The sequence below is a fragment of the Chanodichthys erythropterus genome, chromosome 9 (assembly GCF_024489055.1).
Source record: "Chanodichthys erythropterus isolate Z2021 chromosome 9, ASM2448905v1, whole genome shotgun sequence".
Classification (NCBI taxonomy): Eukaryota; Metazoa; Chordata; class Actinopteri; order Cypriniformes; family Xenocyprididae; genus Chanodichthys; species Chanodichthys erythropterus.
Genome location: NC_090229.1, coordinates 13,918,054 through 13,941,141, shown reverse-complemented (window position 1 = coordinate 13,941,141; position 23,088 = coordinate 13,918,054). Strand labels below are relative to the sequence as shown.

At 36.9% G+C, this 23,088-nt stretch overlaps 3 protein-coding genes across 9 annotated transcripts in view; 2 read left to right on the top strand and 1 right to left on the bottom strand.

The window, feature by feature from the left end:
• sh3gl1b (SH3-domain GRB2-like 1b) overlaps positions 1-11,670 on the top strand; it is a 28,024-nt gene extending 16,354 nt beyond the window's left edge. For 2 of the 7 annotated variants that reach the window (XR_010895962.1, XR_010895957.1), the window contains 13 exons: positions 301-444; positions 543-676; positions 1,174-1,332; positions 2,066-2,169; positions 2,248-2,381; positions 2,685-2,732; positions 4,301-4,576; positions 8,334-8,413; positions 9,234-9,415; positions 9,500-9,555; positions 9,664-9,736; positions 9,855-9,974; positions 10,828-11,670. Coding sequence is in view for 1 of the 7 variants with exons in the window: in XM_067394673.1 (XP_067250774.1) it covers positions 301-444; positions 543-676; positions 1,174-1,332; positions 2,066-2,169; positions 2,248-2,381; positions 2,685-2,732; positions 4,301-4,494 (917 nt within the window). In the remaining 6 variants the exon portion in view is untranslated. Of the gene's footprint in view, positions 1-300; positions 445-542; positions 677-1,173; positions 1,333-2,065; positions 2,170-2,247; positions 2,382-2,684; positions 2,733-4,300; positions 7,050-8,333; positions 8,414-9,233; positions 9,416-9,499; positions 9,556-9,663; positions 9,737-9,854; positions 9,975-10,827 lie in introns of those variants that run through there. The other 5 variants (XR_010895958.1, XR_010895959.1, XR_010895961.1 and 2 more) reach the window with 5 other exon arrangements.
• On the bottom strand, positions 7,049-13,689 carry mpnd (MPN domain containing). The gene is made up of 13 exons (XM_067394670.1): positions 12,291-13,689; positions 11,545-11,747; positions 11,042-11,263; positions 10,821-10,932; positions 10,597-10,675; positions 9,849-9,945; positions 9,652-9,724; positions 9,486-9,562; positions 9,229-9,397; positions 9,059-9,129; positions 8,693-8,782; positions 8,357-8,449; positions 7,049-7,186 (listed from the first exon to the last, which is right to left on the bottom strand). Exons 1-13 carry the CDS (start codon positions 12,292-12,294, stop codon positions 7,100-7,102), a joined length of 1,377 nt encoding a protein of 458 aa, XP_067250771.1. The 5' UTR covers positions 12,295-13,689; the 3' UTR covers positions 7,049-7,099.
• Positions 13,690-13,872: 183 nt separating this feature from the next.
• stap2b (signal transducing adaptor family member 2b) lies at positions 13,873-23,084 on the top strand. The gene is made up of 14 exons (XM_067394672.1): positions 13,873-14,706; positions 16,047-16,118; positions 16,337-16,456; positions 16,611-16,667; positions 17,511-17,665; positions 18,844-18,972; positions 19,275-19,344; positions 19,950-20,052; positions 20,879-20,974; positions 21,129-21,194; positions 21,319-21,384; positions 21,851-21,901; positions 22,189-22,302; positions 22,386-23,084. Exons 1-14 carry the CDS (start codon positions 14,614-14,616, stop codon positions 22,427-22,429), a joined length of 1,236 nt encoding a protein of 411 aa, XP_067250773.1. The 5' UTR covers positions 13,873-14,613; the 3' UTR covers positions 22,430-23,084.
• The last annotated feature ends 4 nt before the right edge of the window (positions 23,085-23,088 follow it).

Below are 23,088 nucleotides of genomic sequence, written 5' to 3'. Positions count from 1 at the left end.
ATAACACCGGCATTTCTCCCCTTGGGTTTTAGGTTTCGGGAAGGGAAAAAAATTCCATCACCCCGTCCAAACTTTTAGGATACCCGGTATCAGGTTAACACAATCCATAGGCACAACGCTTCGGCATGTTCCCTTGCTCGAAAGCTTGACAGACCTCCTGTGCCTAGTAACGGTTGCTAAACCACGATTGGCCTGTGGCGGTTTTCAGGCGTGGCTTAGCGAAGGGTCAATTGGTCATAATTGTCAAACGTCTCTCTGTGACTTTTTCATTCATTTCTCTCGTCTGTCTGTCTCACACAGCATCTCGTGCAAAGCTCTCTATGTTAAACACTATGTCTAAGATCAGAGGACAGGTGAAGAGTCCAGGTTATCCACAGGCCGAGGGGTTGCTGGGAGAATGCATGGGAAAGTATGGCAGAGAACTCGGAGAGGACACAAACTTTGGTGGGTTTACAAAATGAGTGCAGCTTTTAAAACTTCACTGATTTTGTTCAGTTCTCCAGCTTACCAAATGTACATAACAACCACATTTGTGTCTGTAGGTGGTGCTCTAGTTGATGTTGGTGAAAGTATGAAGAGGCTAGCAGAGGTTAAGGATTCTTTGGACATTGATGTCAAACAGAATTTCATCGACCCTTTACAAGGCCTGTGTGATAAGGACCTAAGAGAGATACAGGTTTGCTTTAGCTCTCTGTCTCACACATGCACATAAAGATACTTATTTAATTGAAACTGTTTTTATGTGTTACCCACACTCTCAGAAAAAAATGTATCTTTCAGCTTGTCACTGGAGCAATACCCATGAAAGGTTCATAGTTATAACTTAAGGCTACATATTACTACTCTAAGGTAATAATATGCACATTTTAGGGGTAGATAATGTACAACGTTGTCCCTGCTCCAGTGGCAAGGTGTTGTACCCCTAGATAGATACAATTTTTGCACATTTTTTTCTGACTTTGCAGATCAAATGTGCTTGACTACTTACAAGAAGTGAAAATCTGCACTTTAATTTTATTTATCAGGATTTGTCCAGTAATATCCTCTGTAAAATAAAGTACTCCTTGTGCTTCTTGAGGAATAGATTTTATATTTAGAGTTCATTTCCTTTGCTATGATTTAATGTGGTCTATTCCACACCAGTTCTATTGAAAGAGTTTCCCTCTTTCTCAGCACCATTTGAAAAAGCTCGAAGGACGCAGGCTGGATTTTGACTATAAGAAGAAACGTCAGGGGAAAATTCCAGATGAAGAGGTCAGGCAGGCGCTGGAGAAGTTTCATGAATCTAAGGAGGTGGCTGAGATCAGCATGTACAACCTTCTGGAAACTGATGTAAGGATTTACCATCTTACAGCTTGATGCTTCATTCAGTGTGTTTTTGTGCTTTTGTGTGTCCTGGGGATTGTTCTAATCCTATTAGCAGCACTGAATAATTCAGTGTTTTTCTGTAACACATTGCCTTACTGATTTTATACCAAATCAACTTTCTCATTTTTAAAAAATTTTGGCAAAAACTGTCACTTTAGAATTAGCAGGATTGAAGATGAAAATTTCCTGTCCTTTTTTAACTCCAGCCCATCAGTGGGGTCAAGAGAGGTAGGTAATCCAGTAAAGCTGTAGTGCAGCCAAAACGATAAAAATCCTCTTGCTTCTTGGCTGCAGCTTTTATCTCTGATTTATGGAGATGTCAGAGCGCCATCTGTTGGTTCAAAATGACTGTAACTTGATGAGGGAATAAACATTGGCAAGTGCACTCTATGGAAAGACCATTTTAAACTCATCAAGCTCTAGATATAAAGTAATACACTGAAGATACTGTATGGTTCATTTTTAAACGGTAGTAAACGTTTAGTGTGAACCGCTAGCAGAGGCCCCAGTCTAAATTCAGCAGTCTAGTGAGACTTGTGTGAACTCAAGGCCTCAGGAATTACTCATTAACTATTTTTGACTATTTGTTAATGAAGGTTGTTGTGGTTGCCCAGTGTGACTGTAAGCGTGGATATGAATAAGTGACAAATAAATATATCTTTATATATTTAATATATGTGTGTGTGCTCCTGTGCAGATTGAGCAGGTGAGCCAGCTGTCATCACTGGTTGAGTCTCAGTTGCAGTACCACAGACAGGCTGTTCAGATCCTGGACGAACTTTCTGACAAACTCAGAGACAGGTGTGTATGTGAGCATGTGTCCTTGCACAGCATGTGTGTTTGTTCTGGACAATAAATGACTCCTGTTTAACCAACCAGGATGAAAGATGCTCAGTCACGTCCTCGTAAAGAGTATATGCCCAAGCCCAAGCCTGTAATTGACTTTGGAGAAACCAACGAACAGTCGAACGGTGGCTTCACCCCAACTTCTGCTCCACCCATGCGCAATACGGGTAAGACCAGACATTTTACCTGCTGAACAAAGTCATAAAACTTTCCCCTATTATGTAGCCAGTATAGCATAAGGAATTGAGCTTTTCTTGAAAGAGGACAGATGATCTTCATTACATTGAGGAAATGCCTTGGACTAGTGAGAGAAAGGCACATTGTGCTTTGTGCGGTTGCGGCCCGGTGGCAGGGTGTGATGAGACCGCCTGTGCGTGTATCGGGATAGGCGGGCCTAATGGACAGCTGTCAGCTGCTCTTTTCGTCAGCCAGTGACCCTGTTCTGTGTTCTCTTCCCATTGCGTCATCAGAGCCATACAACCAGTTTGGCAGAATATCCACATGGAAACCCAGATTGCGTGAGTCAGAGAGTGTGTGATTCTGTTTGTGTTTGCATGGGAAAGTGTATGTGTTTATGTTTGTTGGGGGTGGAGACAAATATAAGGAAGTAGGAGTGTGCAAAACTGCACATTTCCTAGCGAGTCTTCTAATTAATCATAATAAAAAATATAAGATATATTTAGCCTGAAATTGTATATTTAGTTGCGCATGCTCATGCCCTAGATTTCCTTCATCTGATTGTATGAAGCAGTTAAGTTAAGATTTGGCACAACTACAAAAAAACAATTACAAAAACCCAAGTGGCAAGCAAATATACCATAACAAATTTGTCTTCTGTAATGCCACTATTGTTGATGATAATTTCCTCTAATGCATATTAATTAATTTACTTACATAGATCATTTACATCTATAGTAGCTGTGAAAATATGATTTTAGGAAGGGAAGTATTTGTCTGAAACATGCAAAGTTCAGCTCTCCATTAGAAGATTTTACTATTTTACTGACATACAGCAAACTACAGGTTACATAGTGTCTTGTTGGGGGATGTGTGCTTGGTAGGAAAGATGTATATGTGTGTAAGAGAAGACTGTACAAGTATCTCTGTGTTTGTGTTGTGTGTGAATGTGCGCACGTGTGTTGGCTTCGAGCACAGAGTGCTGTTCCACCTAACAGAGTGAACCCCTGCTACAAACTGAAACTGGAGGTCTCCTGTCACATGACCACAGACCCAGGCTTTGCCACCCGACTCCTCACTAACACAAAGCACCATGTACTAACCCAGACGGTTGTAGTGAGATTAAAACTGTGTGTTAAAAACTAACACATAAATGGCACTGCTCACTGAGGACATGACTTTGGTTTGACAGACTGGACTGGGAAATGTTTTTTGGCAGGAAACTGAAAAACATCTTAATTTATTTTAGTAGCATTTATTAATATTTTAATTAGCTGATCAGTTTTCATTTTAATTTTAATTTGTTTTAATAATTTTATGTGCTTTTGCTTTTGAAAACTTTTTTATATTTAGCTTTAATTTTATTGCATTTTTAGTTTTATTAATTTTAGTACTTCAACTTCAGTTAGTTGCCAAGGCTAACTGTTGGTACAAAAACTGTTTGTTTCAAGTTTTCATTTATTTTAGCTTAATTTCAATTACAGAAAACACCCGTTATAAAGTATGAAAGTGTTTAAAATGTTTAGTATTTAAACATTTTATTTGTTCTTTAATGGGTTTCATTTAAAATTAGTTTAAAAAGTTTTGAAAAGGTTTTCAAAAAAAAAAAAATTACATTATATATTTTATTTATTTATTTATTTATTTTATTTTTCAAAAATTGTGCAAGTTCCCTATTATTTTTATAAACCCTAAAATTATTTTTGGGTGTGTATACACAACCTGAACCAAACATTTTAGAGTAAATAATTTCTTTAGGACTCTAAACATTGTCTTATGTGTTTGTCTAGAATGTCAGATATTGGTTTTGATAATATTTTGTTATTACTGCTGAATACTAATATCCCTCATTCCCCAAATCCCTCCTTAATATCCCATTGTCATTAAATCTCTCCATCTGTCCTCTCAGCAGCGGAGCAGCCGTGCTGTAAAGCGCTCTATGACTTTGAGCCGGAAAACGAAGGCGAGTTGGGCTTCCACGAAGGTGACATCATCACTCTGACCAATCAGATCGATGAAAACTGGTATGAAGGCATGCTGCGTGGCCAATCCGGGTTCTTCCCTCTCAACTACGTGGAGGTGATCGTTCCTCTGCCACACTAAGTGACCTCCATCATGGAAAAGAGGGGGAGGGAGAGAAAGAGCAATAAAAAAAGTGAAAGGGAGAAAGCTGGAGGGAAGTGAGGTAGGGAGAAAGGAGCCAGTTGAATCATCTTGGTCTTCATCCTCACCACATTGTTGCCGTTGATCCAAATGTACCTGTACTCTGGCACTTTTACACATTGATTTATTTTTGAAGGAGGGAACTTTGGGAAATGACGACCTTTCACATTCCAGGACTGACTGACCGACCGACCGACCGGATGACTGACGTACAGATGGCATAACTTTGTCCTTAAGCTAAAATTTCAGATACACTAAACTCGCTTTATCGTCAAAGTCTTTTAATAATGTCTCAGACTGTTTGTGCTGCATTAACTGAAAAGAAATGAATACAGATTATGATATCCATGTGATACAATTCTCATGTTTTTAAAGAGTAGTCTTTATCTACTTAGTACAAATTCTCAATTGTTGGATTGTGAAAAGTTCGACTCGACTGGTCCCCTTAGCGCCCCCTGCTGGTCAGGCTGCGACATTGACCTGCCTCAGATCAAGGAGAAACCGCCTTATATCTGTGACGACACACATTAGCACTGTGTAGCTGTGTGTGAAATGTCCCAATGTGCAGCAATCCTGAGCCACAGACCTGTTGAGAGGAATTAGTCCTTTTGTACGCTCCATAATTATGACATTTTTTCTATAGCTATTCGTCATCTAATATTTTTCATGTATATTTTTTACAAGATAAAAGAAATTAGAAGCTGAATTGCACCTTGGATCTTGTCGTAAAGGTGAGCTAAAACACTTAATGGATGTGTTTAGTCAGGTGGAGAGGGTTTTACTGCACTACAACCGTTTATAGAGTATGAAACACTTTGCTTCCCCTTTTACAACTTTTAACCCAGAGGGCAGCAAATAAACAATTCACGCACTGTTATCTGAAGGAAACACAGCCAAATAGTTCTATAAATGGAAACATCTTCTTCTGGCAGCCTGAATTATAGAGTCTTCCTCTCTCTTTCTCCTCTTTTGATGTCAGTTTACAGTAGTCTGTACATCTGATGCTGCTGGCAGTGTCCCATTATTTCAGGTGTGTATATCTGGGCGTGTTTAGGGTGGATGTTGGCTCACAAGCCCCGTATTAAATTTAATTTACTCAGAATATCTTTATTAGAAAAATAACTCTTCTCATCTTCAGAAATGAAGAGGTGGTGCTACATCTCTTGCTCTCACCCATCACTTGTAAAGCATTTTATAGGTTCATGATCTAGTTACTACTTAACTCAGTGTTCCCTAGTTCTTAGGATGTTTTGTTTTTGTCTTTTTTCAAATACTGTACCATCGCACTCCATAAAAGCATGGACCTACACACCATTTTGGTGGTTCTGAACACACTAACATCTGTCCCTTCACCCCGACTCCAAGTCCTGTCTGCACAAAGCACCTCTGTGACTTCTTCCTCCCAGTGTCTGTTTACATGTTTTGTCCAAGGTTTGTTTGGCTCACCGTAACAGACCGTTAAAGATGTGCGGAATCAGACAGGCTATGGTCACCGTCTCAATGTGAAAAGAGTTTTAGTGCCTTTTCGATGGCAAGAATCAATCTAGAACACCAAACAAAATATTAATTATGATTTTAGAGCTAATATGTAGTTTCTGTCTGTCCTCTTTCATTATTTACAAAGGGCTTGTTGGTTTCAGTATTTGGCATGAGCTGTGACCAGATGTACAAGCATGTGTACAAATGTGCCTTTGCAACACTACAAGTTTAAGAAAACAACAAATGGGTTATTTCTGTTTGATGGAATGAGGGTGCCAGAATGATTCTATGAAAAACAAATCATTGTGGTTCTACTCTTTTTAGTATTATATTGTTTTTTTTATATACATACAAAACCATTCAACCTTTTTTTATTAATGATTTTTGCATGTTAGCTTAATAGCAGGCTGATGTATGTTGTAGTTTTAAAGTCTCCTCTTGTATGTCTCAGATTTAACTGCATTATATTGTTATTCTTAAGTATCCCGAACTCTAAATATTTGTATCTTTATTGTGTCCACTCGTCTTTAAGTAAATAAATTCAAGAAAGTACTCAATCTGTTTCACTTGTATGATGAACTGTTTCTTTAATTATACGTAAGAAAAACATGATGCTACGAGGTTAAGTCAGAAGGAAATGGAATCGGCACATTTAATTTGTTCCAGTGTATATTTTAAGGTATTCAGCAGATAAAAGGCATTGTTCCCATATTGCGTAGTCAATATGGCACAAATCTAACCACACAAACATATAAATACTAGTCAAAAGAGAGAGAAAGAACTTAATTACCCGTCTTCTCTTTGCTAACTACCCACCAGATGTTCCTACCACACAGGAAGACAAGTTTCACAGCACAGATATGGCAGAATCGCATAAACCACAGCCAGTGATACAGACCTAACAGTCCTAAAGGCAACAGTTTGGACGGAAGCATATATGATATATCCTCCATGAAGGCATTTCATATACAGTATAACAGTGCACAGACGCTAATGCACAGGGCAGGAGGTCCCGGTTCAACAGTTCTACAGCTTAACACAAATGCACAGACATAAACTGCTCTGGTCACTGAGTGTTGCGCAGCTGGTTGTACACGTGCTCCAGGATCTGTGCGTACGCCTGGTCTTTGGGTGCGTGGCCACTCAGAGAAGCCTGAGAATGAGAGAAACAAGCGTTTCTTTAAATATTGCTAGTCCGACATATAATTATGCTTTGCTGCGAGATTATTGTTAATGGCACTAACTTATGTAAATTATAATGTTTTAAAGGTTTTTCTGGACGTTAAAATTGCTTTCCGTTCTAGCATAATATGCAGAGACAACTTTAAGACATTCACAGGTTGATTTCTCTTAAAAGTGTACACTGTTAAGTCTTTAAAACTTTGATTTCTGTCAGTCTAAAGCAATTTATTTTTAAAATGTCATGTAAAAACTTTACTCGGACTGAAATCATACCAGTCTGATTTCGGTGCTTTTAAAAGGTTAGTTTACCCAAAAATTTAATTTCTGTCATTAATTACTCACCCTCCAAACCTGTAAGACCTTCATTCATATTCGGAACACAATTTAAGATATATTGGATTTTTATTTAATTTCTTCTCTTCCCTGTCAGTCTCCTATGCTGTTGACGTTGTAAACATTATTAGCCAGCTCCTGCGTCAGCATCACACACATGCGTCATGGTGCTTATGTGAAGAGCGCCCGCCGATACTGAGCCGGTGTTCTGATGTAGAACCCGGAAGTGCTGCACTGTGTTTACAAAGTAAACCGCATAGGAGACTGACAGGGAAGAGAAGAAATTGTTGAACAAAGTCATTACATTTTGCGCACAAAAAGTATTCTTGTCTCTTCATAACAAAGGTTGAACCACTGTAGTCACATGGACTACTTTAACAATGTCTTTACTACCTTTCTAGACCTTGAAAGGTGCAACGACGTATGTGTGGTTCAGAAACCTGTCAAATTTCATCAAAAATATCTTAATCTGTGTTCTGAAGATGAACGAAGGTTTTACGGGTTTGGAACGTCATGAGGGTGAGTAATAAATGACAGAAATTTCATTTTTGGGTGAACTAACCCTTTAAAGCATAGGTGTTTGAGCATCCTGACCAGTCTGACATAGCAGCATTGGCTCAACCTAAAATGTGAGTGTATTTTGAGTAATGAAAGACAAAGTGAGTGTTCAGTATTTGTAATCCTGACACTAGTGGCATTGGAATTACACAAAATAATCTTAATGTTGTAATTATAAATCATGCAATTGATTGTTTGTTTGTTTGTTTGTTTGTTTGCATATGTAGGAGGAAGAGAAATAATGGCAGACCTTGATTTTATCGAGTATTGAGGTATTAGGACTCCACATCTGACTGAACTGCACCAGGTCAGGAGCAGACCGATAAAATTCCACCAACAGCATCTAAAAATATGAAACGAATAGATCTTAGCTTTTCAAAAGACTCTTTACATCATACTAATTAATTCTACAGGGTGTAATTTAGACATTGGTTTAATCTAATCTAGAGTGAGGTGTTATCTGAAACTCCAGGAAAGGACAACCAGTGCGTGAATCGCTTCAAAAAGATTATTTCTGAGGCACACTGAACTGTTTTCCCAAGATGGATGTTGTTGCATAAATATAACATGCTAGCTTTTATCATACCATCTCATTGAGCACGTCTGTAGTCAGGAAGTTGTCTTGCACGTATGTGACCTCTACTGCCACTGGGATGCCGTAATCATTGGGCCGTTGCTAAGTGGAAGGGAACAATAAGAGTAAGCAATAACGCTTAATTTTTTGTCATTGTTACATGTAGTAATTACTATAGATTGTGAATGATTACATGCAAGTAACCCTAAACCACACCATAATCTTAATTTTTAGTACAGTAAGTACATGTAGTTCATTTTTATTACTCAGTACTTAAATGTATAATTACACTGTAACACAGACACCTTTAAAATAAAGTGTAACCAATTAAACAACTAGTTTGGAATAGATCGAGAAAAATTATTAGCAAATGTTTACCTCGGGAGGGGGAACTACCCAGAATGGCGTGATGGTGGAGGCCACACCTTGGTTGCCATGATAATAGGGTCCTATAAGTGGTGAGACAAAGGAAAGAAAAGACTTGTCACTGATCATTTAATACGACGGTTTGTGTTGTGCAGTGATTGTCTGTGAAATCCATCACGCACCACAGATAATCCCCAGACAGGGCTGGAAACCGTTACTGCTGCCTTGTAGGCGGAGCTGGTGATCCATCTGCGAATCGATGTCCTGTAGAGATGGAAGGGCGGGGCCTCGGGGGTGACTGTGATACCATCCCACCAATGACAGCCCACGCATGAAGAGATTTTGACAAATCTGCAACATAGTTAAAAGGTAGACTATGCTGGAGACTATGGTGCATTGCTTTGTTTTTACAGCCAACAAAATAGTTTTGCAGACTAACCTCTTCTTCGACAGCTGGGGCAGCGTCTTTATCAGCCAAGCGTGTACGGCATGGAAACGCCCGCAAGACCGTAAGCACTGATGAACATGAAATGTACATTTTGAGTGTGTCTAATTTCCAATTTGCTATTATTTTGTAAACTAGTGACAAAAATGTTTACACTTACATTGTGTGTTAGTGTCCCATCGGCCCCCTAAATATCCCACCACCTCACTTGTGGTCAGGTGACAGTGGAAATCCTATGAATAGAGGTGGGTAAACGATATATGTATGTGCTTCAACTGTTGAAACTAATTTTCATATCATCAATATTGACTTAGCACTTGATTGTAAAATCAAAAATACATGAGCACTTCTTCATACCATCAGCAGCAGAACATTGCTGGAAACGGCTACATTAAAAGGCTGGAAGCGGTTGATCGCAGAAAAGGCGGACAGCTCTACGAGAGTGTGTGGATCCCTGTGAAAGACAAACACGGGAACATTGAGGTACACTACTGTTCAAAGGTTTGGGGTCAGTAGGTGTTTTTAATGTGTATGAAGAAAGTGTCTTGTGCTCACCAAGGCTGTATTTATTTTATCAAAAATAGTAAAAACAGTAATATTGTGAAATATTATTACAATTTAAACTAAATGTTATCTGTTTTAATATATTTTTGAAATGTCATTTATTCCTGTGATAGAAAAGCTGAATTTTCAGCATCATTACTCCAGTCTTCAGTGTCACACGATTCATCAGAAATCATTCTAATATACTGATTTGGTGCTCAAAAAAAACATTTTCTTATTATTATCAATGTTGACAACGGTTGTGCTGCTTAATATTTTTGTGGAAACTAGGATGCTCTTATGAATAGAAAGTTCTAAAAAAAAAAAAACATTATTGAAAAAAATTATTATTTTATTTACAAGGTAAAAGTCTTTACTGATTTTTTTCATCAGTGATTGCCTCAAAACTAAGAACTAAAAAAAAAAAAATCAAACTTAAGGGCCTCAGGCAAGTAAATTAAGGTGCCATCGTAAAATTGCCATATTACACGGTTTTACAGTTATAAATAAATAAATCTCAGGACATATGTGGTTCAAATATATGTCATAGAAAAATAATTACCTTGTAGCATCTCTGGTGCCAAGAGTGCAATACCTAACTGGAATTCTCTCTCTGTCCCTCCTCTGCATCAGGCTAATGTCTGGGGGGAAACATGAAATAACTTATATAGAAACTATAAACAGATCAAGTCATCACCTCTCAGGTGCCATGTTTTGATTAGGAATCAAGATGATTGTGAAGAGTGAATTTTTTTCTATGTAATGTTTATATAAATAACATCATACCGTGCAGCTCGGGTTTGGATTTTTTATTCTTGTCCTCTACTGGCATGGCTGTTTTCCCTTCCTCTTCATCATCATCTCCCATCTCATCATCCTCTCCTTCACTTATCAAGCTCTGAGGTAAACAAATCAAATCATACACAAACTGCTGGTTGCACAGTAATTCATCCCCTTTTAAATTCTTCTTTGCTATTGTTTACATTCATTTTTCCGCCATTGCTCACCATGTCGGCACTGGGTTGGTATTTGTGCAGCCAGGTGGTTTTGTACTGGACCAGTTTCTGTCCGCGATACCGCACCGAGGCCCAGCCACAGCCAGACTTCTTTGCCGGGTTCACCAGGCGCTTACAGTGTGTTGCCCAGGCGCTTGGAGAGTTAAAGATCTGGCCGGTCTCCACCCAACGGATCTTCCCATCATTCAAAAGATCTCCAACAAACTTTTTACCCTAAGGAGAGACAGACAGAGTGTACTTGCACCTGACCAGAGAAGTATTAAAGTGATAGTTCACCCAAAAATGAAAATTCTGTCATTATTTATTCAACAGTGACCATTAAATTTCATTATATGGAATAAAAATACTTATTGTTTTACACTTTTCCATGGACCCCAGTTTTGACTCCTTTTGATAGGTCTAGAAGGGTGAACAAATGCTAGTTTTCATTTATTGGTGAACTATTTTTTTAACCATAAAAAAAAAGCCCTAATGATGACATTTCTGGACAGTACCAGGTAGTGTATGGACAGAACGCCATCTCCAGGCTCCACAAGGCCATCTTTTAGGAGGACTCTTAATGTGATGCCTCTCCTGGTCAGGAGGGACCCCCTCCCAGAGGAAGCCCTCAGGTCAGCATCTTCAGCCCCACTCAACTCCTCATCCTCTTCATCCGCTCCTTCTTCCACAACCTGAGGAGACGAGGGTGGCTCTGAGCCTGAAGACAACAGACAGAAATAATGAATTAATACAGGCAAGAATACATCAAGCATCTTTATTAAGCTTATATATATTAATGGGGTGGAATCATATCTAAACCCTGGCAAAGAGAACAGAAATCTAATCTTTTATACAAGGAATTAAAAGAAATTTTGTTACATTTTATTTACAAAATTACAGTTTAATGTCCTTAGATCAAGTTTTCAAACATGATCTCACAAACTTGTGCATTGTAAAATTATAATGTCCTTAGAAAAAAGTCTTTACTTGGGACTCTGAACTCTCGTGTGGGAAAATATGGCTTTTATTGTGGGACAAAAATAGTCAACACATCGAAGCTCACATCAGGGAATCAGCGACTGTCCGCTGCCATCTCCATCTGATAAGCTTTTTTTTCCAGAAATTAAAACAAAACCGCTGATAATCTGTCGAGAAACGTTTCGTCCTTCGCGTGTTTTGTTCTCTCCTTTCCGCAACCCCGCGGCCTACTAATTATTAATTTCCCCGGTTTATTAAAAAATCACTATTTTTTTAATCTCACCCATTTCGTGATAATCGTCGGAAAACGCTTTGACCTGAAACTGCTCCACAGACTGATGTGATGTCTTTCTTTCCGCCACTTCAGTTTAGCGGTGTTAATATAACACTTCTGTGCGGACACTCGCCACCAGGCTGTTATTCAAAAACATAAAATGAAGGCGTGTGTGTGTCTGCAGTGTGGTTTCCTTGTGTAGTGTTGCTTTAATGTCAATTCCCCTCCCCTTTCTCCTTCCTACCCGTCCTTGTCATTTACTCCCCTTTATAAATTAGCGGTGTTTGTGGTTGTAGACCCTCCAGCAGGGGGGATGGATGTGTTTTGCATTGCTTTCACAACGGAAGACATATTCGCGGAAATATTACAAGCAAATTGGCTGCGATTGTTTACCATTTTTGTGTTTATATCAGTTTAGATACAGTTTCTAATGGCCCTGGACTACGGTCAAATGAGCAGTCGACTGGGACCCAGCAGTGGACAGATGGTTTGTTTTGGGCAATATGCGTGTATAATATAGGATTTACGGTAATGAATGGACCGTAGTGTCACCGTTACATGTTCTCACCGTTAGATGTCGCCAAAGAACGCCGTATTTGAAAATTATCAACACAAATACAAAATATCACAATCCTGAGGGGAAACCTCTATGGGGGAAACATGTTTTCTTAAATCTATCCTCTGATACACTAAGCAGTTGCACAGTGGTAAGATTGATTTAAATACACTACCGCTCAAAAGTTTGGGATCGGTAAGATTTTTTAATGTTTTTAAAAGAAGTTTCGTCTGCTCACCAAGGCTTAATTTATTTAATTAAAAATACAGTAAAAACAGTAATAGTGTGAAAAATTATTACAATTTAAAATAACTGTTTTCTATTTGAATATATTTTACAAAGTAAATTATTCCTGTGATGCAAAGCTGAATTTTCAGCATCATTACTCCAGTCTTCAGAGTCACATGATCCTTCAGAAATCATTCTAATATGATGATTAGTTCCTCAAGAAATATTTGTTATTATTATCAATGTTGAAAACAGTTGTGTACTTTTTTTCAGGATTCCTTGATGAATAGAAAGTTCAAAAGAACAGCATTTATCTGAAATACAAAGCTTTTGTAACATTTTACACTACCGTTCAAAAGTTTGGGGTCAGTAATTTTTTTTTTTTTTTTTAAGAAATTAAAGAAATTAATACTTTTATTCAGCAAGGATGCATTAAATCAATCAAAAGTGACAGTAAAGACATTTATAATGTTACAAAAGATTAGATTTCAAATACTGTTCTTTTGAACTTTCTATTCATCAAATAATCCTGAAAAAAAAATATTGTACACAAATATTTTGTACAATTGTAAACAATAAATGTTTCTTGAGCAGCAAATTGACATATTAGAATGTGACACTGAAGACTGGAGTAATGATGCTGAAAATTCAGCTTTGCCAACACAAGAATAAATTACATTTTAAAATATATTTAAATAGAAAACAGTCATTTTAAATTGTAATAATATTTCACAATATTACTGTTTTTACTGTATTTTTAATTAAGTAAATGCACCCTTGGTGAGCAGACGAAACTTCTTTTAAAAACATTAAAAATCTTACTGATCCCAAACTTTTGAGCGGTAGTGTAAATACTATAACCTCTTACTGATATGAATCAGGTTTTTCAGAGCAACTTAATGGTACATATTATTACAATATAGTGACGTAACATACTTTTAATGCCTTTTTGGAAACTTTAGCTATAGCCTATAAGGAAATATTTTTTTGTTTAGCATTTGAAATGTCATGAATGTTTCATTCTTCCATGTAACAAGGATATGGAAAAAGTTTGGAATAAGCCCAGATTGCTGATTTATAAGTGCAAATGTAATTTTTGATTTCAAAGAGTCCATTTACCGGAAGGGTTTTGGAAATAGGTGCTATTTTGTCACGGGTATTTCCCTCCTCGTATGATTTCGTTTACGTGCTGCTCTGTGGGGGTTTTTGTCTGCAGCTATTCTTACGTTTCTACCACAATGGGCGGGACTTTCATGCCTTCCGGCAACCCTCGAGAGCACCTGACTCACCTGTGTATAGGTAAGGGGGTGGGAGATAAGGATGACAGGACCTATAATCTTCAAATAGTCATTTGTTACTTTCAGTCCACGGGGTTTCTGTTCGTCACCAACGTTTTGTAAAGCTTTAGCACGTTAACTTTATCATGTAGCCTATTTGAGCGTCAAATAACTCCGTAAACGTGCAGGTGGACGGCGAAGGGTCTTCTTTCAAACACTTGAATTGTTTTATGAGAAGTTTGCATTTGGCGGGAGAGTAATTTCTGTACTTATGGCAACAGCAAATCGCCATATACGAGTGAGATCTCAGCTGCCAACATGTTATCACGAAGGTTTTCTGGAAAAGAAATCCATCAGAGACAAGGTAAGTGTGTAATAGGCCTATAGCTACATGCGCACACGTTGTGTTATATTGTGTGTGTGTATATATATATATATATATATATATATATATATATATATATATATATATATATATAAATATATAAATATATAATATATAAATGACACCTTATTATCAGGTGTTACCGAAATATGCATCTTAATTTGCACTCCAGTGTGAATAGTAACAAATTATTTTATTCATTTAAACAGGAATTGTCATATTCCTACACTGTTTATTAGAGTCCCTAACAAATGTGCTTTTTGTAATAAAAATAAAGCTTCCAAAAGAGGGTTTTTGAAGTGATGCCATAGAAGAACCATTTTTGGTTCCCCAAAGAATTTGTTACTTAATGGTTCTTTAAAGAACCAGTGTGAAGAACATTTTTATAAAGAACCTTTTGTCCAGTGGAAAGGTTCCATGGATGTTAAAGGTTCTTCATGGAACCATCGATGCAATAAAGAACGTTTATTTTAAGAGCGTAGCTTCGCAGAACAGTATTTATGTACAGACACAGCATATTCTATCAATAATAGTAAAGACACCTAATATAAATATGTGACCAGTGATCCTGAAGAAAGCAGGAGAAGTATTCTATGGTCACCATAAGAGCGTCACACAAGTGTCTGTTGCAACATACAAACTATTTTCCTACAAATGTGAAAATGTCAACAAAACAAAAAACTGGTCTGGTGGCATACTTGCGTGCAGATCAAACACTACAGATAAAGGATTTGCATTGTAGATGTTTTAAGTAAAGTAGATTTTCTTGTTTACAAATTAGGTCTTTGCTTACATCCTGTTGATAGAGCTCATCCCATTGGTAAAAAAGTCTCTTATTAATTTATGATTTATTATAGGTCAGCAATGACCTAAATATTTTTTATAATGACATGCGCTTTGATGACACATTCTTGATAGTTTAGGATTATAACTGAAGATAGATAGTTAAAATGAAAATCAAATCAAATATATTTGCGGCTCTGGGTCATGTCTTGTTTCTAAAGTGTTCTTTCTGAAAAAAGAATGTCCCATAGTTTTCTTCATTCCTTTCATTCTTACCATGAGTATGTATTTTATGAATAAACTCAAGTAATAATTTGTCAACAACTCCAAACATATTCCATTTGTGAAAGCATATGTACACACAATTTTGAGACCACATTCAAGATCTGGGATTCAAAATCTTATTTAAACCTGTAAATGAAATGCTGTAAATGTTATGGTGTAAAATTAATAAGAAATAGTTATGGTTGTTCAGTAAATTTTTTTATTCAGAAACTATATTTATCTTCAGTTAATATTTCCTTTTCTTTTCACAGATGGGTCGTAAACTCTGGACCAGTTTATGTGGAAATTCACTCTTTTTCTTCAATAACACTAAAGACAGTGTTGTAAGTGTTTTTACAAGCTGCCTTTTAAGTTTACTTTTTAACATATAACTAGTAGAAAATAATTTCAATGTGTCTGTGTGCATTTTCTAACATACGTATATTGCCATAAATGCATTTAAATGCAAGCTTGCAGTCCTGTAGGTTGTGTGTTTGTATATATGTTTGTCTGAGAATGGATTATTTATGCATCAACTGTTTGCTTGTGCTTGTGAATGCAGTATGTAGAGAAGCTGGAGCTCACTGATCTTATCACGTTGTCTGATGACTGCTGTCGTGACCGAAACCTGAATGCTGCTGGATTCACTCTACACATGAAAAATGAAGACATCAAGATGATTGTAGGGACATTTTCCTTTTGCTTATGCTATTTAAGGGAGTAAAAGGGTTGGCACACTGCACTGAACCCTTACAGCTGTTTAACCATGAGTAATTTAATTCTGGTAATACACATCCAATATCATGCATTTTCCACTTTTTTCTCTGTTTTCTCAGGCACCCAGCCTTGAGGCCAGAGAACTGTGGAAAGGCTTCTTGCTCTCAATTTCCAAGGTCGGTTGTGCTTTTGAAAAAAATGAATCTTGAGTATACAATGGTGTCTAAAAATCTCATAGAACATCATGGAACAGAAAGTTTTAACTATGGATATATTTTGAATTTTATGGTCACTCCCTAGAAAGTCCCACAATGTACCGTGAAAACCAGGGTGCATCGATGCTCACTATGTTCCCTTAAAGGGTTAGTTCACCCAAAAATGAAAAAATGTAATTTATTACTCGCCCTCATGTCGTTCTACACCTGTAAGACCTTAGTTCATCTTCGGAACACAAACTAAGATATTTTTTAAAATAAATCCAATCGCTCAGCGGGGCCTGCATAGACAGCAATGGTACTTCCTCTCTCAAGATCCATAAAGGTACTAAAAACATATTTAAATGTGAGTTCAGTGGTTCTATCTTAATATTTAACGGAAATTCTGAAGCGTGAATCATAATCATGTAAGTCCACTACATGTGAAATTTGTTTTAAAAAAACAAAACATTATTATGTTTCAGCATAAACATGCATAGCTAGACAAGTAATGAACATAATCTAGCTTACAAATAGCGTTGCATTACCGCACGCGCCCCCTTCTGGATTGGAGTGTGGATCTCCAGCGACCGATTGTATTCATCTTCTTATAATGTCAGAAAGATATCTGTGCTGCTGTTGTTCATAAATGCCAGTAGAGACATTGTACAACGGAGATGTTGCCATGTCACAGAAAATGGAGCCATCAGTGTCCCAATGTGTAGTGAATCGTGTACACGATTTACTGATTCACGACCTAGGGAGCTAAATGAAATGTACTCATACACAGTCAGATAAATAATTCTCACTGTTTCTGTCCTTCAGCTGTCTGTGCCAACTTCTCTGAACCTGCTGCCTGGCCAGATTCACATGATGAAGGAAATAATTGAGAAAGAGAAAAAGAGGCAGCGGCTTCTTTCAGTTCCACCACCATCTCAGGATTTTGACAGTTATGTTACTGTTGTGCCAGAAATGCCTATGTAAGTTAAAACCACTCGCTTTATTAGCATTAATGTAATGTTAAAGACTGAATGTGATGTGCGTAATTGTGTGTACTTTCTCCTGTCCTAGCAGAGTCAACAAACAGATAGTCTGCCCAAACTTACGCCATTGGTTGACCAACACAACAACATTAGCTCAACCAGTGGTGTTAGTCTGGGGTGGCACTATCTTTTTGGCTGACCAGTGACAGGAAAGAAGAGTGTTTGGGGAAACACTCGTTATTTTCGACTGTGGCACTGAAATTACACACTTCACTTCTAATAATGTATTGTTCTGTAGGTAACCACATTTACATGCAATCGAAAATCCATTTTGAAACAGCATCTTCCTTTTTCTTTATGCCATTTAAGGAATTAAAAAGGTTTGCACACTGCACTTTTTGTTCCATTGACTTCATACACATATGTGTGATATGACGTCATATTTTTACACTGTGGATTTGAAGTCATATCAATTCTGTTGCAATGTTCAATGAAATTGTGCATGTTTAAAGAGTAGTGTGACCTTGGCTTAAAGGGATAGTTCACCCAAAAATAAAAAAAATTGTCATCACTTACTCACCCTCAAGTTGTTCCAAACCTGTATGAGTTTCTTTCTTCTGTTAAGCACAAAATACGATGTTTTGAAGAATGTTAGTAATCCAACAGTGACAGTAGCCATTGACTTCCGTAGTGGGGGAAAAAATACTATGGAAGTCAATGGCTACCGTCAACTGTCTGGTAACCAACATCCTTCAAAGTATATTCTTTTGTGTTCAACAGAAGAAAGAAACATGGCTTATGTGGTCATATAAATGCATTTTTTTTTTAAGAATGCATGAAAAATTATTTGGTACTAAAGTAACAGAAAACAGCTTACTGGTAGCACAGCATGTAGGAGGGTTTACGAAATACATGTACATGTGAATGCCGCTTTTATGTATTAAGGTCACCATAAAATCAAAATTGATGGAATATTGCAGTATTTGATATAAATTATTGACCTGTGCACATAGATTTTTTTTTTCCATCATAAACTTTAATTCAATAGGAAAAAAAGATAACTTTGGTTTCATGCTGACTTTAAAGACTTTTCTCACAATTTCTGTCAGCATAGTGACTCAATGAAATAAAATAATCATGCCTGTTATATAACAACACAATGATGCTTTGTGCAGGTGTTATTATCCTGTCAGTCGCGTCGAAGCTGAAATCTTACTGGAAAGGAACGCTGATCAGGGAAACCTACTGCTGCGGCGGCGTCAAGATGGGTCTTTCGCTCTTACCACTCGCCAAGAGATTAACGGGTAAAACGCTCTCATCTGTACTCAGTACAGAACCATGTTGAACCTATTTGCTGGGAAGACAGCTTGCAAATGCATTATCAGTGATGGCTGGATGCCCTGGAGATCTTCATTTATTGTATTATTATCTTTATCTTCTGAATTGCTCCTCAATCTGGTTCAATAGTCTTGAACCTTGCACTTAGATCTGATCTGAATAAAACATGTTACACAATAGTTGGAATATTCTGGGAAGTTCTGTTTTAATAAAACTGAGTATCAGGTAAGAATGAATATCCTAAAGAATCTTCTCTTGCGCCCAACAGATCAGTATTCAAACATTATTGTGTGTCTCGGAGGCAAGAAGGAGGATTCGCTATTGCCCTTGAGACTCCTGTAAGTAATAGATTATGTTCTTTCATTTTCAAATCACTTTACATTAAAAGCATGTGATTGAATAATAGATTATGGTTCACAATATGCTCAGTAAAAGCTTGAGTCTAATCGAAAAACTCTCAGAACATCTAAGGATTCATTTAACCATCTACAAACTTGTAATTTTCTGTGAACTCCGAGCTCTTGCGAAAGGCACACAGTCTTAATCTGTGATTGCTCTGAAAGCAAAGAGGAAGTTCTGATAAGAAAAGGTTTTATGGCACAGTTTTGGGAATCGGGCGCTGTTGATCAGTACAGCTGATGTGTTATACATTAAACATTTCTTGGCAGTTAACACAGAGCTTTAGATATGTTAAGGTTTTGAGCAACCTTATCGCTAGTCACACCCTAGAAGTTTTCCTTCTTTTTCATTTTAAGTTTTTTATTCAATGGCATCTGACACAAGTTCTCACATATTACTGGTTATGTGCATTATTGTGTATTTAATGATAAATGCTTCTCCAAGGATCAGACATAGCTTATTGCCACACTTGAATCATTTACTGTTGTATGTAATATACCAGACAATGTGAGTGTGTTCACACGCCTTGTATACAAACACACAGGTCACCTGTAACACCCTGCATGATGTCGTGAACTACCTGGTGGAAAAGAGCAGTGGGGTTTTGGTGCCTCTTCTGATGGAGCATCACTATGAGAAAAATATCAGTAAGAGACTAATTTAGTAGTGTTTTTTGGAAAGTATTTAATGAAAATCTTGTTTGTCAGCCAGACTGACATACTTGTTGGTATGAATCATCAATCTAGAAAATGTTTACAACACCATGAAAAATGAATGACATGCATGTCATGAAACAAACTTAAATGTGTCACCACATCGTAGAAATCTGTAAAAGCCACTAAAGAAAATGGTTGACACACTGAGATGAACTATTGCTTGCAGTTTTACTATTAGACAGGTTTTTGGTCGTCATGATTTTGCCAAGACATGTTCCTGGATCATCCATGTTCACTATGGGTTTCCAAAAAAACTGACTATATTTTTTGGACTACACATTTTGGTCAGAATGCTGTTTGAACATACAAAAATACTTTGCACAAAACATTTTTTCCACAAGAAATATGTGCATTTCGTGCTTTTTAAGTTCTTTTTGGTTTGTATAAACCAAATGTATATGTACCAATTTTGCATATGTACAAAATCATCCAAAAAGTGCTTTCAAAACACATTAACAGACTGATACCGGAGCTGAAACTATGAAAATGATCTCTTTGCATAACAAACACATTGGTTGTGAACTAATACTTGACATTCCATTGTAGTTTAAACTGCTGGTTTTCCTTCTCTATTTTTCTGACTTAATGAAGGCTAGCATTATTTGTATAGATCTTGATAGAAATTGACTAAAGCAGGGCAGGCATTAGAGTTTTACAGCAAAAAATATTGCATATATACACACATACACTTTATTTCAACACAAAGAAAGCAGTCTGGGAGAAATAACTGGCAACTTATTATTTTTTTCTCCCTCAGCAATTATTAAGCCCAATGAAGAAAATGGTGAGATGAGTGAACATTGTTTCAGAAATGTCCCTTCACCTACTCCTCCGATGCCACCCCCCAAACCAGGTAATACATCTTTAGCATCATCTTTAAGCACACATATAAACTGTTAAAACATATCGTATTGGGTTTAATGGGTGTCCAACTTAAACTGATAACTCTACTTTTAGAAAACATGAAATGTAATGAAAAAGAAATAACTCTTGATTTGTATGTTTAGTCACAAGGTGTGTAAGGTCCAGTTCAGAACTAAACACACCTGAAAATGAATACCTCAGTGCCTCAGGTGAGTCCTTGCAGGAGTTTTTTTAAGCTTCTGTGTTTTGCAGTTAATTTACTTGGATGAATTGTTTTAAATTGTGTTTCTAATGCATGCTGTTGATCCTGTTGAGTATGTTTTTGTTTTCCAGATACTGGAGAGTTTGAGGTGGATCAGGCCACATGTAAGAAACCTCCTGTCTTACCACGTCTTCCAGGTAACACAAATAGCCATTCTAATTTTCCATTCCAGCATTTCCTTTTTTTTTTTAACAGTTGCCATTTTGTTCTGCAAAATACACTGTTAAAATGTGTAGGTTCAGTAAGATGTGTTTTTTTTTTAAAGAAGTCAGTGCTTTTATTCAGCAAAGATGCATTCAATTGATCAAAATGTGATAGGCATTTTGTTAAAAAAAAAAAAACATAAATAAATGCTATTCATCAAAGAATAAAAAAAAAAAAAAGATCCACAAAAATATTAAGCAGCACAACTGTTTTCAACATTAATGTTGTGCATCAAATCAGTCCATCACAGCAATAAATTACATTTAGAAATTTTAAATTGTAATAATATTTTTACTATATTACTTATTTTACTGTTTTTTTTTATCAAATAAATGCAGCCTTGGTGAACATAAAATAGAGACTTCCAGATATCATTCTGATGATGTTCTTTCATTTTAGCGGGGCGGTATCTGCCGCATCAGAATTCTGTAGATCTACACACCAGTTCAGGTGAGTTCAGCATGAATTGTTTTTGAGAACTTGTTGCGTGGCCTGAAATAGTGATATCTTGTCATCAGATATCATCTGGGTGGAGATGTTGCAATGATAGACCGCTTTATAAATTTTTTCAGGGCAAGTTTGACGTCTCTTGGCGCAAATACAAAGCATTTAATCCAAATTACCATCCCAGTGCTGTGATCACTTTCCCAGTGTTATGTTGGACAGATCTCTGGATTTTGCTACAAATGATCTCAAAGAAAAGCAGCGGCATTGTAATGTGTTCTGCTTTGATGTAGATGGTGAAAGAAAACCTTTGGTACCTCCTGGCTACTGTAAAACACCTTCCCGAAGCAACAGTTTGTCGAGCTTGCAAGAGAATTGTTCCACGCGTGAGCAGCGTGTTGATATAAGTAAGAACAAATTTTTGTCCATCTTTTTTTTTTTTTTTTTTTACTCCAAATCCCTAACTCACTATGGTTTTGTTTTTTAACAGATGAGCTCCAGAATGCTATTAGGAGACGAGCTATCCCAGAATGATTGTAATCTCTGTAAGATGATGATGATAATAATAATGTTTTTATTGTTGAACAAGGAATAATTCCTTAGTATTAAGCCAGCAGATGCATGGATATACAGCTTTACTCACCTGAACGCTGTATCTGTGAGATTTGTCCACTGCTGTCCAGTTGGCTGGATCAACAAATATGCCCTTGAATCAAGTTTTCTTTATTCATCAGCATTATGATATATTATTTACAATCATTTATTACACCAACATATCTCTCATTAATGTGCCTCATTGTGACTTTAGTAGCTGCTGACTGTAAATCACTACTGTTGTTTGTGTTGTCAAACTCAAATTGCAAGTTTATCTCACTGACGTACTGTTGATTTATCACAATTTCAGAGATTATTCCTGTGAAAAGTCATATAAATGTTTTGTCTTGAATTCCAATGTATTGGATAGCTGGTCTATGTCTCTTTTCTCTGCCTCTGATATTAAAAAATATCAGGCTTGCTATAAAGAAAAGGTCTGTTGGTAATATGATGATTTATACTATGACTTTACTATGTGGGGAAGTTGCAGGTCTTCTTTCTCCAGATAGAGAAATGGATCAAACGAATGTTGTTTTTCTGTTCCTGTTAAAACATGACATGTTTTACTCTATGTATTTTAAGAACAATACAATGATCAC

Coding starts and splice junctions, on each gene's coding strand:
- stap2b (XM_067394672.1), top strand. CDS start 14,614: ATGGCAACAGCAAATCGCCATATACGAGTGAGATCTCAGCTGCCAACA. Junction 19,345..19,949: donor CTATTGCCCTTGAGACTCCT/GTAAGTAATAGA, acceptor ACAAACACACAG/GTCACCTGTAACACCCTGCA. Junction 21,195..21,318: donor TGAATACCTCAGTGCCTCAG/GTGAGTCCTTGC, acceptor TTTGTTTTCCAG/ATACTGGAGAGTTTGAGGTG.
- mpnd (XM_067394670.1), bottom strand. Junction 11,264..11,544: donor TTCTGTCCATACACTACCTG/GTACTGTCCAGA, acceptor GTCTCTCCTTAG/GGTAAAAAGTTTGTTGGAGA. Junction 10,676..10,820: donor ATCCAAACCCGAGCTGCACG/GTATGATGTTAT, acceptor GTTTCCCCCCAG/ACATTAGCCTGATGCAGAGG.